Here is a 19,541-nt window from a genome sequence, read left to right as displayed (position 1 = left end):
GCAGGTTTCAAAATCCATACAGTGAATTAATGGAAATTGAATTACAGTAGCTCACAGAAATAGAGAATGCTCCAATGAGACTGGTAATGCACCTTATAGACTCTATAAGGTGCATCACCAGTCTCTAGAGGTATGCTAGATCTTTCTGCCTCTGTTATTTATTTACTTGTCTTGTGTATTAAAGGAACCAACAGCAACTGGCAGTTTAATTGGAATGGTAAAGAAATAATTTAATTGAGTGCCTGACTTTAGTAATCCCTAGACGTTTATCATACCCTGAATGTAGGAATAGCAAGTGAATCTATTTAAATATGCACCGTGGTTTGACAAATAATACTTGAGGTCATGTTATGTACTAAAACAGATGGCAAAAGAGAGCAGCGTATTATCGTGCCATCATGGTGCTCTTATCTTAGCCAAAGAGGAACGATTTTTAGCTGGTATAAAACACCACTGTCGTCAGTGGAGCTACGGCAATTTGCATCCATTGAGGATCTAGCCCAGTGTATTTTGTTTTCAGAGAGACATATCTCAGAGCAGCTTAAATTACTTACAGCGTGGAAACTATAGTTCAATACAACAGGAAGCAAAGTGAAAAGCAATTCCTATAAGAGCAACCTTCTTCCTTCCGATAAAGTGACATTGTGGTATGGAGATATATTTCTTGTGAGAAAAGTGTTGGCAAGCTATTTCATTTAATTAACACTGTAATTCATAGAGCAGTATGGTAACTAAGTTCTTAATAAAATTCCTATTGTATATGGTTCACCTAGATGTGTTCTAGGTGATTTTTAAATGATAGATCACTTATACCAATACAATGGGATCATAAAAGGACAACATACAGAAGAAAAGATTACACTTTTTTATAGTGAACTCAGAGATCATTTATAAAGCTGTGTAAAAAACATGGTCTCAAGAAGGAATCAGAAGACATTTTTGTGGTGTTCAGAATCAGAGAGTACATTTCTGGTGTAAGGGGCAGCATGGAAAAAAAACAAATAGACTTTAAGTGGAGAAGGACAAAGGGGACACACACTAAGGCTATGTCTACACTAGAATGACATTTAGCTTCCATGTTAAAATCCTAGTGGAGAAAACACATTAACTAACACCACTTTCAAATATACCCTTTTTCCCTAGCGTAGACACAGCCTTAGGAGCAGATACAGCAACAGTAGGAACACTAATGAAAACAAGGTTTCTGTGGCCACAGATGTTTTTTCTATTGCATTATGTACACTGGTGCCTTGCGTACAATAGTGTTCCTGCTGTTGCTACCCTTGGGGGAGTGGAACAATTGGTAGCAACAGTGGGAAACTTTCTGTAGGCTTGATATTCTGCATTCACATAAGTAGGTTACTCTTTTTCTATAACTCTTGTGCATACATTTTTCCTAACAGAACTTTGACTATGTAGTTACGAAGTCCTTGCTTTTGTAGAGAGATCAGATCTGCTTACTTTGTGAACTACACTTGAGCTGTAGTGTCTTAATATGTCTGAGGTCATGAGGCAGAGACCACTAGAAGAAATCACACAACAGAAGAGATTAGCAAGGTTGGAACAATTCAGTCCAAAATTTGGCCTGGGGTTCCATTCTGTATGCACCCCTAGAACTAGCAATGTTTTTTCCATAGTACAGTTGTCTGACAAGATAATACAATTGTCACAATCTTTCTGTTGCCAAAGCGAGGGAAGGGGATTGTTTACAAGTAAGTTATGTTTCAATATATGTTTTATGTCCTGCCCTCAAGGATCAGCTGCTGATCTGACCTTCAAAATCCTGGGTGCATATACTGACTGAAGTGTCGCAGCTACTCCATTTGGATCCACTGCTGGGGAGTCCTGCTGAAGTAAACAAGATTCTGCACATGCACAGGGGTCTCTGCTAGCAGATTGAAATGCAAAATCTGTGTCTATCCCCTTTCTCTCCACTCCTAAATAAATAAATTTTAAAAGAGAGAAAATTATTGTAGTCCAGCTTTGTCTTTATTTTAAAATTTACTTGCAGTAAACTATAAACATGGACGTCCCTACAGCCTGGTTGCACAGAGGAATAAATATAATTAGAGGCCTGAATCTGTGCCAGAAGTAGTTTCAGCAGAGGCCACGGCTGTTCTTATTTGAATGTAATCTTTATACATTGATATTTATCTTAATATAATTATTTTGTCATAAAGACTTTCATATTGTTTGTTAGCTCTACCTGGAAAGAGGTATGGTTCAATCATAGAATATCAGGGTTGGAAGGGACCTCAGAAGGTCATCTAGTCCACCCCCCTGCTCAAAGTAGGACCAATCCACAGATAGATTTTTACCCCAGTTCCCTACATGGCCCCCCCACTGAGCTATCTCTCCCATCTGCAAGTGATGAGTGGGATTACTGATGTATGGCAGTGCACATTACAGGATAGGCTTTTAATATTGTATAATATCTGGGAAAGCAGGCAGAGGTAAAGGACTATATTCTTTGTGGCAAAGATATAAAACCTCTAAATTGTAACTTCATGAAGAAATATGGATTATTTAGCTGTGTTTAAATAAAAAAAGGCTTATATTTGTAAACAGTCCACCCACATCTGAATTCACATAAAACCCAAATATAGCACTTACATACTGTGACGTTGCACAAGAGAATTTTAATTTAGATTTGTGTCCTTTTAATTTAGTCATAAAAAGTCCAATCTTGCATTGCTTGTGCATCCCAAATTCTTTGCAACATCAAGGAGAGTTTCTGATGTCCAAGCAAAGGAGGAGCCAGCTCCCTGCAGGCAAGATTGGCAGGCTTCTTAACATATGTTTAATTTTAGATAACCTTTATCAGAAAATGTGGCTAGATGAAGGTGTGGTCTAGCCTAACAGACCTGTATTTCAACTATCAAAGCCTGAGAGAGGATTTAATTCACCTAGTTCATCTCTGTTGGGGATTTATTTTAAATATCTCCCCTCTTTGCAAGTAGGCCTGTGAGAGGTTTTAGAGCTACAAAACACAAGTCCCGATGTCCAACATCCCCCCCTCCATAAAAGTTTGAGTGCTTTTCATTGTTGGATTCCACCCATCCCCAGAAACAGCCCCAAGCATGAAATCTGAATCTGGCTTTTGACCCCTCTCCCCTTTCACTTCCTACAATGTCTGTGATTCAAGAGTTCCTCTCTTTTTTTCAACAGGTATGGAGACAAAAGGAAAGGTGTTTCCATAGCACACTAACCTGAAAGAAGCCAACCCCTACCAATTCACTATCTGGAGGCAAGAAACTTATACCTAGCAGAGTCATCTGAATCTGGAAGGATTAACAAGATAACATATTTTATTGTACAAATAAAAGATATTGCCTCACCCATGTTGTCTCTTAATAGTACCCTGGGACCCATATGGCTATAACTACACTGCATACAATCCAGGGAGGAGATTAGTTTCTTTGCATGTCCAGAAAAGCGCTCCCTGCTGCCGCTTTTGCCAGACAGCAAAGTAAAAAACCGGTTTTGGCACCTATTGCGTTGAGTCATTGCTCTCTCTCTGCACCAGTTTCTGGCTCAGATCTGCATTCTGACAACCTTCCTCCCCTCCCACTGCAAACCCTCCCTGTGCCCGTTAGCAGCCTAACATGCAGGCTGCTGCACTCTCACGCTATTTTCCGCAGCCCGGGGACAGCCTCTCCCTCTCTGCAGGGAGAGCCCTGCTGCGCCGCGCCGCGCCGCACCCCACCCGCTAGTCTCCCGTGACCTAAGGCGTGGCATACCCTGGCAGAGATGCACTGTCTCTTCTCGCGGCCGGGGAAGGGGGGTTGGCTGCCAGTTCGTCTCATTGGCTGCCTGGGGCCAGCTCTCCCTGCGGATTGGCTGCCTGCCTCTGGTAGGCAGGATTCTTGGAGAGACGGGACAGCTACATCCCCTTCTTTGGCTGCGGGGCTCGCGCTGGAATTGCTGGTTGTGCAGCAGGATCCCGCGCGTGGGGAGGGCTGTGGCTGCTGCCTGTGGCGCACCTGTGACCCACTCCTGGCGGGAGTCTGAAGTTAGTGGCTTGTTGGAAAGCAAGTTAGAAGAGTGTGTGTGTGTGTATTGGGTGGGAAACCTGTGGGGAAAGTTTGCACCTTAGTGTCCGGAGCGGCAGCAACGGATCATGCAGCGGGGGAGACTCGCCCTCCTAGTGTCTCTGGCTTTTCTTCTGCTCCACGTGAGAGGTAAGAAGGTGGAGCAGACGCTGAGGGAAGAGGGTCGCTGCAATGCACCTCGCCCCTCTTTCCCCTTGCTCCGACGGGGATCTGTGGCGGGGGTTTTTCTGTGGGCTGCGCTCCCCTACAGAGCCCTCCCGCCCTCTTGCCACCTAGGGGTGGGGGCTGGGAGCTGTGGCCCGCTGCCAGCATAGCCTGAACAAAGGAGGGGCTGTATTGGGGGCGGGCAGGAGGATGGTGGGGCGCCCAGGCCCCGCATGGCTGTGTGGCTCTCAGGGCGGGGTTGTAGCGCAGACTGGACAGTACGCGGAGCTCTCCTTTGTCGATACGGAGGTGCGCGCCCAGGGAGGCGGCCCGTGCCGGGACCCCTCTCGCTGTGTGCACGGACTGGCCGCCGCTAGGAGAGAGCGAGCAAAGAGCGGAGCTGCGGGGTGAGCCCCGGGCGTGGGTGTGCGCCCTGGGTCCGTAAATGGCTGGTCCACCACCTCCCACCGCGGCGCTGCTTCCCTAGGTGGGATGAGCCTGGTGGTCTGCCTCTGCTCCCCCCCGTGACAGCCGCTCACCTGAGAAGCCTTCGGAGGAGGCAGCCGGATTGGAAAAACTTCCTTTTCTGCGATTGGGGGCGTGCCACGTTTTAGCTGGCAACTCGGTTTTGTTTGTTTGTTTTTGCGGTGGAATTTAATCTCTGGGAAAACTGGATTTGCAGTGACGGCGGGGAAATCGCCTTAACCGTGGACACTGAACGTGGCGCTACTGGAAATGAGGCAGAGGGTGATGGGGAGGATTTACTAAGGGGCTGGCACATGGAAATAAGCCAAGTATATTATGTTGGGCCGGTTGGCCTGCTCATTGTCTGGTTTGGGAGAACTGAAAGGATCTGGGAGTTGTCTCTTCATGTATTGGTAGCCTGGGGAGGAGAAATGCTACATACTTGTGAGGCTGGGAAATCCTTAGCTGTCTTCCTGGGTGGAGTATCTAGCTGACATCTTTCAGGGAAGGTGGGATGCCTGAAGTGCATCTCATTCTCCCATTAGATCTGCACAGAGTAGTCCTCCTCACATTTGCCTGATGAACCATAGATACAGAAGGGGTAATGGGGTCACTTACAGAAGAGGTAATGTTGTCCTTTAAAAAAACGTGTACAGTATAAAAATGTTTATTTTTTTCACCTCTCACTTCATATATTGTATGTACCAAATTAGTTGATGTGTTTTCATTAATTTGTGCATAGGAGGAGGCAGCTTTTCTTGAATGCCACAGAAAGTTTTGGCACAGTCAGAGCTCTAAAACAGCTTCCATTTTAGGAAAGAAAGAGGAGTTACTTTAAGTCAGAGCAACAGTTACCCAGTTGCAAGTTAGCTTTGAGTTATCAGCACAATTACTATCCTATGGGGAAACTTCAAGGTAAACAAAAAAAAGTTGCTGACAATTTCCCTTTGATTTTAATATTCTTATGAGCAGACTTTTTTTAGCCTTGAAACTTTTGGCCACTTTTTTTGCACAGAATATTTATTTAAAAACAATAAGTTGAATGCTGGGCTTCTGATGCATTATTTGGAGAAGTGCAGCTACAATAGCTAAAACTACTTTATCCAATAAGAACTTACGTAAACTCTATGGCAGGCCTGCACAACATGTGGCGTGTGGCCCGCGGCAGGGAATCAAAGGGCTCTGGGCTGCCCGTAGTGGCGGGGAGCCAAGAGCCCTTTAAATTCCAGCTGCGGCCGGGATTCATAGGGCTCTGGGCTGCCCGCAATGGCGGGGAGCCCAGAGCCCTTTAAATCTCAGCCGTGGCTGGGATTCATAGGGCTCTGGGCTGCCTGCAGCAATCTCAGCCACGGCTGAGATTCATAGGGCTCTGGGCTGCCCGCAGCCGTGGGGAGCCCAGAGCGCTTTAAATCCTGGCCACGGCTGGGATTCAAAAGGCTCTGGGCTGCCTGCAGTGACGGGGTGCCCAGAGCTCTTTAAATCTCAGCCACAGCTGGGATTCATAGGGCTCAGGGCTCCCCGCAGCTGCAGGCAGCCCAGAGCCCTTTGAATCCCAGTTGCAGCTCCAGCGGATGGGTTGGGGCTGGGATTTAAAGGGCTCGGGCTCCCCTCAGCCGCAGGAGCTCTGGGCCCTTTAAATCCCTGCCCCAGTCCCATAAAGCTCCGGGTTCCCCCAGCCACCAGAGCCCTGGGTCCTTTAATTTGCCCCTGAGGGCTCCCAGCCACCTCTTCAGCTGGGAGGCCCTGATTGATTTAAAATGAAGTATCACCTCCCCACCCCTAACCTTCCTTTTTGGCCTACAGCTGTTTTGGTGCGGCGGTGCTGGGGAAGGAGGCTTTGTTTCTGTAGGGCTGGGCGGTGCTGGGGCGGAGTGTTTCCCGGGAGTGGAAGGTCCTGGGGGGGTGTTTCCACGGGGCCGGGCGGTTTCGTTCCTCAGCTGTTTTCTTTGGAGTAATGTGGCCCTTGCCGCTTTACAGTTGTGCAGGCGTGCTCTATGGGCTAAGGCCTGATGTGATACAAGGATATGTGATACAAATTGTCACTTACTTTGCACAATGTGTCACTTAATTACTTCTTGCAAGTATGGTATTATTTTTGCCACACCAAAGAAGGCTAGTTGATGCTACATAGTCATATATTTTTCCTGTCAAATATTTAGCAAAACTGTTAGTTTAGAATCACTTGTTGCCTCAGAGCTCCAGAGGACATGCCGTAGAGCAGGGGTGGCCAACCTTTGGCTTTGGAGCCACATGTGGCTCTTGAGAAGTTTAATATGCGGCTCCTTGTATAGGTACTGACTCCAGGGCTGCAGCTACAGGCGCCAACTTTCCAGTGTGTCGGGGGGGCTCACTGCTCAGTCTTTGGCTCTGCTCCCATTCCACCCCTTCCTGCCCCCTCCTCTGAGCCTGAAATACTCTTGCTTCTCCCCCCTCCTCCCAGAGCCTCCTGCATGCCACAAAACAGCTGATTGGGAGGGATGGGGGAGGTGCTGATTGGCAGTGCTGCCGGTGGGTGGGAGGCATTGGGAGCAGGAGTGGGGGAGCCAATGGGAGACTGCTGACCTATTGCTGTGGCTCTTTAGCAATGTATACTGGTAAATTCTGACTCCTTCTCAGGCTCAAGTTGCCCCCCCATGTCATAGAGAGAGAGAAGGATGTTAAGTGTTTGAGAAATCTTTGCAAGGAAGTAAATTGTTCTGACATGACGAGTAACCTTAACTCAGCTTGTTGTGCCTGGGGTTACAGTTCATAATGTGAGTGCATTATCCCAACCAAATGCATAAAAGACACAAATAAGATCTTTTTTTTTCAAACAATACTTGTATGCGAAGCTACTTTAAATAAAGCAATTTACATCAGTTTTCTAAATCATTTGATTTTAAAATATCATCAGTCTAAATCAGGTGAAGGTTTTGCAAAACTAATTTGAAAACTTGTGCTCTTACAACATTAGGCTAAAATATATCATAAATTTTGAAATGGTTTTTAAAATGCCACTGTCTGTAGGGTATCTTATTTGAATTTTCACTACTTTGTCAGTAGCAGTTCTGTAAGCGTAAGGCTCTGATCGTGCAAACACTTAAGCAGTTGTGTATCTTATACTCACACGAACAGTCCCATTAACTTCGGTGGGGACTACTCCTGTTCTTAAAGTTAAGCATGAGAGTTTGCAGCATTGGGGCTGGCACTGTATTTTTTTTATTAAATGTTGCTCTAAATGGCATAAAATATTTGTCATTCCAAAGGAAAATTTCTTCAGTGTTAACGATGTTATAAACACAGGCCAAAATTGTTTTAAAATAAGAGCCTAAAGTTAAGATCGCATTTAGACACATGCAAGTGAGATTTTCAAAGTGTGGAACTTCATAGCAGAAAAAAATCTTTGTCATAGCTGAAATTTTACTAACAATTAGAAAATTTAAGAAATAAATACAAAACGACAACCTCATCACTTTAAGACTATAAAATAGGAAGAATGTAATTGTGATTTTAACTGCCCTGGCCTCAACTGTTTACTGGTTGATAGTTGGTTTAAATTCAGACATTGAAAAAAATGGTCAAAATACAGTTAAATTATGCATTTTAATGTTGATAGCATGTGGGTCAAATTCCCCCATACATCATTCTGCAAATGTAGTTCCAAGTTAAATGAGCAGTTAATGATTGCATTTCCTTTGGATATTATTGCTATTTGCCAATTTCTGGGGGGGTATCATTTTATAGAGCCACACATACTGTACTATGAAGCTGAAAATGTTCAGCAGGCTGTTCTTTACCTCTGTCATTGAAAAGAGTTCAGTTCTATGACTCAGACTCTGAAGGCTTTTACTTTTTAGACTGATAATTTATATAAAAAGACAACTGTGCATGCTAAATCAAAATGACTTCATTGCAGCAGTGCAGAAGTTCTTTGAAGTCATGACTGTGTAGCTTGGCAACAGTTGAACACTCCTCATCTCTACGCTGCACAGTAAGAAACAATTTCTAGATATTAATGTTTGCTGTTACTACTTTGGCATGTCAGATGGGGTTAGGGTGACCACACAGCAAGTGTGAAAAATCAGGACTGTCCCTATAAAATCAGGACATCTGGTCACCCTACATTGGATGGCAACTATACTTAAAATATTTGTCCTTGTTTGACTCTTGTTACTGTGATCCATTTACTGAGGAAGGCATTATTTGTTTGGAGGATACAGTTTAGTACAAAGCTACTGTAATTGCCATGTCCTTTATTCATTTAGTATTGCAAGAAGATGAAAGTGTACCCAGAAATCTACTAGCCAGAGACCAATAGGACAAGAGTGTGTAAAGAGTATGAGGGGAGGGAGGAGGAAGGCAAGTCACTAGGAAGTTGCAGGGGTCAGGGTTCATCTTCAGCGGGTAGAAAAGGGGAGGGTACATGGGTTTGTACCTGGTTGGATTTACTTTTTTGTTAGAATGTGGGAGAGGGGAACAACACTTCATCTTCCATATGAATCTCTGGCTAGTGTTTAATAAATTTGAAATCTCAGGGCTACTGGTTGGGAAAGGAGCAAGTGGTAGAAGCAGCAGCACTGAAGTGCTCTGTCTGCAGACTTAGACAGCACCACAACGCTTAACTTTTGGAGGATTCTTTGCAATCATAAGGAGACTGCTAATGAAAGCAGAAATTATGTAGAAGCTGGTAAATTGCCACTTCTCAAATATCCAGTCTTAATTCCCTTCCCCTAAGTAGGTTTCTATCATCGATGTACAAAATGTCAAATGGACACTTAAAAAGAAACATATTTAACTGTACTTTTTAGAAAGCAAAAGTCATTAGTAACTCAACTAGTAATTCACTACACGTTAGTTGGTCTCTATCCTTCTCACATTTTGAGTCTCTTAATAGTCTTTCTTCTTGGATCTCTGCTAGCAATTTTATAGATATGCCCCACCCGACCCCAAATGTATGCTTGTGTATGTACAGTAGAACCTCAGAGTTATGAACACCAGAGTTATTAACTAATCAGTCAACTACATACCTCATTTGGAACTGGAAGTATGCAATCAGGCAGCAGCAGAGACTTAAAAAAAAGAAGAGAGAGCGAGAGAGGCAAATATAGTCCACTACTGTGTTAAATGTATACAACTACAAAAATAAAGGGAAAGCAGCATTTTTCTTCTACATAGTAAAGTTTCAAAGCTGAATTAAGTCAATTTTCAGTTGTAAACTTTTGAAAGAACCACCATAATATTTTGTTCAAAGTTACGAACATTTCAGAAAAAATGAAGAGTCCTTATGACACCTTAGAGACTAACACATTTATTTGGATATAAGCTTTTGTGGGCTATTTCAGAGTTACAAACAACCCCCATTCCCAAGATGTTTGTATCTCCGAGGTTCTATAACTTTCAGCTTTGTGCAGGATAGATGGTGAGAATACTTCATCCACAAGATCTGTTCACGAGAAATCTTTTAATCCCAGGTCTTTTCTTTTGAGTAAGAGAATTTTGGTCTAGGTAAAAATAAATTTTGGGGTGGGTTTTTGTTTTTGTTGTTGTTGCTTTTGCCCCCTCACACAGGATATCCATTGCCGTTTTTGTTGTCTGCTAAATCTTAGTTGTTTATCTGAATAAAAGATTCCAGGTTTTTATTAAACAAAAGATGTTTGTAAACTCCAGAGCTTATGTTGTCTGGATTTGATCTGTTGGCGTTTTAGTTATAACATTCTCTTCTCTCGCTGGTCCTTTTTATTTTAGTTTTAAACTAGACCATAGACATTCATTTCAACTTTTTCTTTATTCAATTTTTACTCTAAACTACTAAATTGTTTTACAAATAGAAATTAAACTGTGGGGTGTTAGAATGAGTTCCTGTCTGCATCCTGTAGAACTTGCCATACCGGTATTGCCTTGGCCTCTTCCTTTGTCATTCAGTGTTGAACGCATTCTACAACAATATGCATTACCTCACCTTTTGGGGGCGAAGCCAGACCTTTTGGCACCTGCTCCCCTACTTGGTGTAAACATCGCTTGTGCCAATCAGAAACGAACATACACAGGTTTTGGGCCCCATCCCCTATGACACTTCTGTGATGTCATAGTGGGTACTTTAGGTTGCCCTGCCATGTGCAGGCAGGGTGAGGAGAAAGAAAAACGAATCCTGTGTATCCCGTGTACCCCCATAACCGAGCCTGATCACCTCGAAGCCTCTCTCTCAGCTCACGTGTTTCAAACAGAGCTTCTACGTTTGCCGGTCGTTATGCGTTGGTTTGTATTTGTAAGTATCAGTTATTACTAAATGCTGCATCTTTGTTTATAAATATTGTTAGTAGATATTTTAGTCATTGTGCGTTTTAGGGTTTTGTTACTCTATAGCCTAATCAATCGCTGCTGCCCTACGCCTGTAAGCTATCCCAATAATTTAAAATTGATTAAATTTTAGTTGTGTGTGTGTCTGCAGTTTGATCGTGCGCCAGATTCTTCCTGTGATCCTCTTACTTACAGTCTGGTTGCCACGTGCGCCTGGTAAATAACAGGCTGCGATTCTGTGGCCTGGATACGTGGCATTCTACTATGGGGATACAAAAGTTATTTAATAAAGAGTTCTCTATCTAAGCTGGATCTGCAGTTTTAAACAGGAGCGTTCTGATAGGCTTCGTGGTTATGATGCCATTGTTAGTAGTACTCTTTCAATCTGTGGTGCTGTGCGACAGGCTTGAGGAGTGGACAGTACCGATATCAACCCTTATTTTGTGCTTCCTACTCCCTGCCCCACATTTGGATGTGTAACCTAAATTTGGGGGGCTGGGTATCGTAGCTGCTTAAGAGGTGCATAGCTGGAGTAGGGTTTGTGAAAAGTTCTGGGAATCTTGTGCAACGGCCTTTGGAAGCTGTGTTTGAGAGGAGTCTTTGGTCAGACCCACATTCTCAGTTTTTAATTCTTCCTCTTGTTTGTTCCTTTTTTCTGTTACACTCTCTTCACTATTTATATGTTGTGTGGGCCAAGGCCATATGGCTACAGTAAGTACTGGAACAGGTCTTGTTGCCCCAGGCTAAACAACTCCCTAGTTACCCTGGTAACCAAATGGCAGTTGCTCCAGGTTTAAATCAAACACCTGGAGCCAATTAAGATCTTTCTAGAAGGCAGTAGAGATAGCTACTTTAATTAGAACACCTGCAGCCAATCAAGGCAGGCTAATCAGGGCACCTGGGTTTAAAAAGGAGCTCACTCCAGTCAGGCAGAAAGGAGCAGGACCGTGTGTGAGGAGCTGGGAGTGAGAGAGTGTACTGCTGGAGGATTGAGGAGGACAAGCATTGTCAGACACCAGGAGGAAGGTCCTGTCATGAGGATAAAGAAGGTGTTTGGAGGAGGCCAGGGGGAAGTAGCCCAGGGAGTTGTAGCTGTCCTGCAACTGTTACAGGAGGCACTGTAGACAGCTGCGATCCACAGGACCCTGGGCTGGAACCCGGAGTAGAGGGCGGGCCCAGGTTCCCCCCAAACCTCCCAACTCCTGATCAGACACAGGAGGAGCTGACTCAGACTGTGGGTTCCACAAGAAGGGAAGATCACTGAGGTGAACAAATCCACTAATAAGCGCAGGACCCACCAAGGTGGAGGAGGAACTTTGTCACAATATCTTTTCCTCCTAACACTACTCATCTGCATTCTCCCTCTTCCACCAACCCCCAAACCTCACTGCCAAACCCCAACACAACGTTGTCACCCACATCTCCAAATCTTGTGCAGCAGTCCTGCATCCCAGTCCCTCTTCCAGCATCCTCCCTCCTAACTCCCACACATACATAGCCATCACCGCTTGAAGCAAACCACTCCATGATTCCCTCCCCACAGCAACTCTGCACCAAGGTTTCCCTTCTCACATATACTGCAGCCCTCTATCACTCTCCCATGCAGCAGCCTTCTCCCCTCTGCAACCCCCCTTCATTCCATCTGTCTCCCTGCCTTTCCCACAATGCACCTGGGAACCCCCACTGCTTCCTACAGCCACTCCCTACAGCAAATCCCTGGTTTGCTCTTGCTACCGTCTCTGTCTTCCACTGCCTTACCATTCATGTGGCTGTGACCAGGAAGGTAAGGGACTGCAGCAAGCCCTTTTGAATGTCCCATGTCTGCAGCCAACAGTGGTGAAATTTGTGGTGGGAGTTGCTTTTCCTTTGGTGACTAATGAGATTATCATGTCAAAGGCTTGAAACCTCATCGTGTTGCCTTGATCAACATGTATGCCATATTTCACAGCTAGGACATTTTCAGGACCACAATAAATCCCCTGGTGGCCCCAGGCTGTATCACACTGTGTAGTGTAACCCCTACACTTGCAACCAGATCATGCAAATTGATCTTTGAGAGTGGATGCTTATACCTGTATGGAGTCAGTTTCTGGGTATATGCAAGCATCTGGCCACACCTATTGATGGAGTCAGAGGAAGAGACTGGGGGATGGATTCTCAATTTATAATGGAGTAGAAATGAGTTAGGATTGTCTGAGTGACTTGCCATATATTTTAGTAGTTCATTGTAACTTTTGATTGTTTTCGTGGAATAATATTCAGAGTGTGGGATGGTTGCTCCTGGAGAAATCAGAAGTGGCTTTCAGAGATAAGGATGGAAGATTTAAATGCACAATTGCTGTAATTTCTGGGCAAGAGCCAGTAGTCAAGGTGCAGTTCCCTAGTAAGTGTTAAAATGTTGCAGTCACTTTCTTTGGGGTGGGATGTATGTTTACTGATCACAAAACACTTCATAGCTACACAGATAAAATCTTTATGGATATGGAAATTAAACTATCAGGATCTGGGTGCTGTCCTTTGTTATCATGAACCATGATTTACGTTAAATCATGGCTTATGACTTCTTACCACCCGGTCTTTAAAACACATAATGTTCTGTTCCCTCTCCCTAACAAACGTGGGAAAGACACTGAAGTGTATAGGAGTATAAAATATTCTTTAGTGGAATGATAGGCCATGCCAGTAGTTAGCTCTCTAGTGAAGAAAAATTGGCATAAGCCACTCAGTGTGAGTTTTATTTTCCTATCTGCAACAGGATTTGTCAGTCTCATTCTGTTGTGTGGTATCAGGAAGTTAGCTGCTTGCTTGAGCCAAACATTCTTCTTTTGATGAACCTGAATTTCCAACTGATTTTGTAACTGTTTATCTGTTAATTTCCTTTGTAATTGTCACAATTTGTCAAGTTGTAGAATTCTTATGAGTAGCTTTAACATTCATGTGAGGAAACTGCTGATGCCTGAGATGCACAGGGCTAGGTATGCATGAAGTACTTGCGAGAACACTGAAACTTGCCCCTAAACTTTTCTGTCCTGGTTTGAGGAACGTGCTCTATTGCCGTGAAAATCTCATGGGGAATAATGTTGTCTGCTTGTGATCTCCACATGAGGAATACAATACATTAACATTCCTTGAGGAATGTGTAATGGTCCTGCAAGCTCTGTAGTTCCAGATATTTATATAGTTTTACTAAACAGAAATGGAAAAGAATATTGCTGTAACTGACAACATTCTTGTTGCCTTTACACCCAGAAATTGTCAATGAGTAGCATAAGGATATGGCTACACTGGCACTTTACAGCGCTGCAACTTTCGCGCTCAGGGGTGTGAAAAAACACCCCCCTGAGCGCTGCACGATACAGTGCTGTAAAGCCTCAGTGTAATCAGTGCCGCAGCGCTGGGAGTGCGGCTCCCAGCGCTGCAAGCTACACCCGTAGAGGATGTGGTTTACGTGCAGCGCTGGGAGCGCTCTCTCCCAGCGCTGGTGCTCCGACCACACTTACACTTCAAAGAGCTTTGAAATTTCAAGTGTAGCCACACAGGGTATGGCTACACTTACAGCTGTACAGCACTGGGAGTTACAGCTGTCTTCGTACAGCTGTGTAGGAACAACGCTGCAGTGTGGCCACACTGACAGCTACCAGCGCTGCAGTGTGGCCACATTTGCAGCATTTGCAGCACTGTTGGGAGTGGTGCATTGTGGGCAGCTATTCCAGCGTTCAAGTGTGCAACGTGCGTTCAAACGTGGTGGGGTGGAGTGTGACAGGGAGCGGTGGGGGAGAGCAGAGAGAGGTGGATTTTTGACTGACATGTGCTTCACTCCTGCTATGCAAGTCTAAGGACTGGAAGATTACTCAAGGCACTTACTTCAATCATTTTAAAAAGTTTTGACCGTCCCTTCTCACCCCTCCTTATTGCACTAAATGCAAATTATGCGCACCCTATATAGCCTTCAGACCACATAAGCAGCTGCTTCAAACACTCTCCTCCCTCCCCTCTCTCCTCAAGCAAACAGCTGTGAACATTCCAAAGCAATTCCCCTGCCTCTGCTCGCTTGCTGGCTCACTGGAGCAAAGAGCAGCTGTGTTTGTTTTTAGATAAGTAGCTCCGGGGAGCTCATAGTTCAGCCATTCTTCCGGTTTGTTGTGGACAGGAATTCTGGGATACCTCTTAATACCCTGGAGGCTAATAAAAGCATTTTTGGTGGCCACACTTGATGAGCACCAGTGCTGCAATCGTTACACTCCAAGCAGACCAGGTGTACAGCCAGTGCTGCAGCCAGGGAGTTGCAGCGCTGGCTGTGCCTTGCAAGTGTGGACGGTGAGTAAGTTGCAGCGCTGTAAAGCCACCACCAGCGCTGCAACTCTCCAGTGTAGCCGTACCCTTAGCTTTGGAAAGGGCAGAATGAACAATGAATTTACATTGACAGTTTCTTCTTTGGTGTTGATGGGATGTGTGGAAGAATGAGAACTTTCTAGTAAGTGTATCACTGGTTAAGGAAACCTGATTATAGCAAGTTCTGTTCATTGTTTATCACAAGTCTTTGTTAGGTTTGTGAAAGTTTAAAATACCAGCCCTTGGACAAGTTAAACTTGGAAACTGTGTGCTGTAGATGTTATAAATACTGTGAAGGTTTGTTTGTATGTCTTTTGGTCATGGAAGATGAACAAGGCTATTATAGACTTTCAATACCTGGATTTTCAAATGCCAGGGGTGGAATTTTCAAAGGATACTAAGGGAATTAGATGCCCAATTTACATTTAATTTCATTGGGATTTGAGTGCTGAATTCCCTGAGGTTTTTGAATTTATTTATAAATGATGCAAAACCCATACAGAAGAATATAGGGACTTCCAAAGAGCTCTAGATTTGAAAGTCTCTTGCTCTGAGGAAAAGACTTCCAAATCCTGTGACTTGGATGTGTTATAAAAGCACTTGGTTTTGTGCACTTATCATTGTTGCGAGTATTTTCCTACTTATTGGCAACATGTGGTAACTTCTTGGATAATCTAAATTGTATTAGCACAAAATAAGTCCTACAGTTTTTTCACTGAGAAGAAGCTTATGGAAAAAAAATCTTTCCACTATATTTAACTCTTCCCTGCAGAAATTGGGGATCATTCCCTGTACATCAGCTATAACCAGTACCTAAATTTTAACAGTTTTACATTTGGAAAGTGAACTTTTTCTCGGGGGAGGAGGGCCGAATTACAACATTCAGCTTTTTAAAGGAAAGCTGAATGTTACATTTGTTGTGGAGATGAACAGAAACAAATACTGTCTAAAATAATAAGATGACTTAACCTTAAATTCAGTTCAGGCCTTTTCTACACTGCAGAGTTTTGTCGCTAAAAGGCAGCTTTTGGTGACAAAATGTGGAGGTGTACACATGAAATTCCACTTTTGGTGACAAAAATCTTCAGTTTCAACAACAAAATAAAACCACCTCGACGAGAGTCATAAAGCTTTTTGCAGCAAAGTTAAAATGACAAAGTGTGAGTGTAGATACTGCCATTCATTATATTGCCAGAACTGTCCTCCCCCAGTATCCCACAATGCCTGCCGTGACTGTTCTGCTCACTGTTTTGAAATCTGCAAGCATGTGCCCCTCCCCTTTCAAAGCTCTGTTCTGACAGCTGAGCGTGCAGCGCTGCTCTGAGCAACACAGAGCAAATCACTAAGGTGGAATGCTGCTCTGGGAACACAGAGGCAGGCAGGCAGGCAGGGGCGGGTGTATGTGTGTGTGTGTGTGAGAGAGAGAGAGAGACTGCTGTGAAAAGCCATGGAGGGAGGCAGAGGCTGAAGCCAAGGGTGTCCCTCCCAGTGCCTCAGGACTGGTTGCTTCCGGCTGCTGTCTGAATTTACGAGACAGCATGCCAGCACACTCACTCTCCTCCGATACACACTCTGTCTCCACACACACACACACCAGACATGCCAAACCTGTGGAAAAAACGCAGAAATTGGGCTTGTTTTTGGCTTAATTGGCTTGTGAATTGCTTGTTGGCTAGTTTTGTTACTTGTGTGGTTTGTAGCTTGTTGCTTCTTTGATTGGTTCCTGGCAAGCTGGGGCAAGGGGTGGGGGGAGCAAGCAGGGGCCAGCGAGGGTGGGGAGAGTCAGGGGTGCACAGTGGGTCCACCACAGTCCCAGACTACATGCCGGGGGGGGATCTAGTCACAGAGAGTGTTGGGGTTCTTAGCGATTGGCTTGGTTTGGCCTTGTTTTGGAATGGGATTAGCTTGATTTTTGGCTTATTGTGAAAGTCGAGGTGCTTATTTACCACGTGAAAATTGGTATCTGTGACACACATGCTCCCTGTCACACACTCTCGCTTCTCTCTCCCCACACACTTCATTTGAAAAGTGACTGGCAATCTAGTAGGATGCTTATGGAACAATGGGATTGAGAAACCTGCATCATGTGACGCTGTACCTGCCCCATGAAGCACTGCAAACCCTTCCCAAAACATCCTGTGGCCAGTTGCACAGGGGGATAGCTACTCACAATACACTGTTCTCTGTGTTGATGCAAGAGCTGCTAGTGTCGATGCACTCCACCAGCACCAGGAGCATAGTGTGGGCATGCAACAGTGCTTTAATTAAAACGTCATAACTTTTGGCAACAAAACTCTTCAGTGAAGACATAGCCTTAGTGTGACTGCATTGTGGTTGTGACCTAACTTTATAACTAGGGGATACTAAGAGCTGGGTAGTACCTACATGTGCTCTTTAAATAGCCTTACATTAGACAGTGTTGAAATGTGCCCATTGTGGGATGTAATAGTTGTATATGCTCTCTTGATTTTACACTATGTAACAGGGTGGATTTGATTTAAATTGTGATTTAAATCTGGAAGACTCAATTTAATCATAATTTTCTACATAAAAGTGGGGTCTTGTTGGTTGTTATAACCTTAATACATATTCTTCACAGCTCAGAGATGTAGGTTTCATTTTTAGAAGGTACACACTATACATTTGTAAACAGTGATTTATTTTGAAAACTTTTCAGATTAGTTTTACAGCTGTATCAGAACATGAATGATTGTTTGGTTATTTCATTTACCAAAGGTAACTGAAGCAGATATTTATGAAGTCACTGGGAGGTGAAGTATCTCCAGTTCAACAGGTTAATCATTAATATTTGGAGGATTTTCTTACCATCTGTATTAGGAGAAGAACATCACCAGACAGACATTTAAATTGTTTTATTTAATTACAACAGCAACGTTAAGTTTTCTTCAACAGCAAACATATAATATTATAACAAAACAAGTGTATGTCCCTCGCTTCTCACATTTATCTCCAGACTTCTTCTCCTTGTCCAGCTCTATTCCACCCCTAACACTCTTCTATTAATTGAACTTTTTGAAACTTGGTACTCTTAGAGAGAGGTAAGGGATTGACTCTGTGTACACAAATTGCAGAGGGACAATAGAGTTGAGGTCTGTTGTTTCTCACCTTTGTATATTTATTTGTTTATTTATTTTAAAACATTTTTGCTGTTAACAAGCATGTTACCTCTAGAGACACAAATCCACAGTTTGAGAACTGCAAAACTAAGCATCTCTGATGGTATCTTCTAGACCGGGGATTGGCAAATAGTTTTAAATGAGATACCTTTGAGCTATAATGTATCTTATCATGGAATTCTATAGCATGAGACAATATATTCATGTAATGTTTAAGAAAAGTTTTGTAAATGAGTTCCAATAGTTCATGGATTAGAAACCCAATCTTCCGTGGTTCCACAGGCTTCCGTATAGATTATTTAGGTTAATCTTTCTATCTACCCAATGGGACTCAGTGCTCAGTCTAGAACAGGGATTGGCAACGTTTGGCACACGGCTCGCCAGGGTAAGCTCCCTGGCGGGCCGGGCCAGTTTGTTTACTTGCCGCATCCACAGGTTTGGCTGATTGCGGCTCCCACTGGCCTGGGAAGTGACACGGGACGAGGGATGTGCTGACTGCTGCTTCCCGCAGCCCCCATTGGCCTGGAGTGGTGAACCGTGGTCAGTGGGAGCTGCGATCAGCTGAACCTGTAGACGCAGCAAGTAAACAAACTGACCTGGCCCACGAGGGAGCTTACCCTGGCGAGCCGTGTGCCAAACGTTGCCAATCCCTGTTCTAGACTGAGCACTGAGTCCCATTGGGTAGATAGAAAGATTAACCTAAATAATCTATACGGAAGCCTGTGGAACCACGGAAGATTGGGTTTCTAATCCATGAACTATTGGAACTCATTTACAAAACTTTTCTTAAACATTACATGAATATATTGTCTCATGCTATAGAATTCCATGATAAGATACATTATAGCTCAAAGGTATCTCATTTAAAACTATCTTTAGGTAAGTTATTCCTCAAAAAGCATTTTATCAAAAAAATCCAATTTAATAAAAAAAATAATTTGTTGTTTTTTTTAAAAAAATCATTGACTTTTATCCACTCTGCTATGTAAAGTGTACGCACACATGTTTGCATCTGCAAAGTGCACTTTGTGTCTGCAGTTTTGTGTTCACACAAAAGGAAACTGGGTAGAGGCCATTGTGAAATATACATTCCTTAAGCTTTGAAAGTCTTTATTAAAAGTTGTCCATTTCAGTA

General features: G+C 43.8%; 1 protein-coding gene across 2 annotated transcripts in view; it reads left to right on the top strand.

Moving 5' to 3' along the window:
- Positions 1 to 3,776: 3,776 nt before the first annotated feature.
- Positions 3,777 to 19,541, top strand: part of LOC116820191 (CD99 antigen) — a 37,157-nt gene continuing 21,392 nt past the window's right edge. The window contains exon 1 of one of the 2 annotated variants that reach the window (XM_032772496.2): positions 3,777 to 4,181. In XM_032772496.2, the coding sequence (XP_032628387.1) occupies positions 4,121 to 4,181 (61 nt within the window). In that variant the 5' untranslated portion in view covers positions 3,777 to 4,120. The remainder of the gene's footprint in view (positions 4,182 to 19,541) is intronic. The other variant, XM_032772497.2, reaches the window with a different exon arrangement.

This window comes from Chelonoidis abingdonii, chromosome 1 (genome assembly GCF_003597395.2).
Source record: "Chelonoidis abingdonii isolate Lonesome George chromosome 1, CheloAbing_2.0, whole genome shotgun sequence".
Lineage (NCBI taxonomy): Eukaryota > Metazoa > Chordata > Testudines > Testudinidae > Chelonoidis > Chelonoidis abingdonii.
The sequence above is the reverse complement of the archived record's forward strand: the minus strand, read 5'-3'. Positions and strand labels throughout refer to the sequence as shown.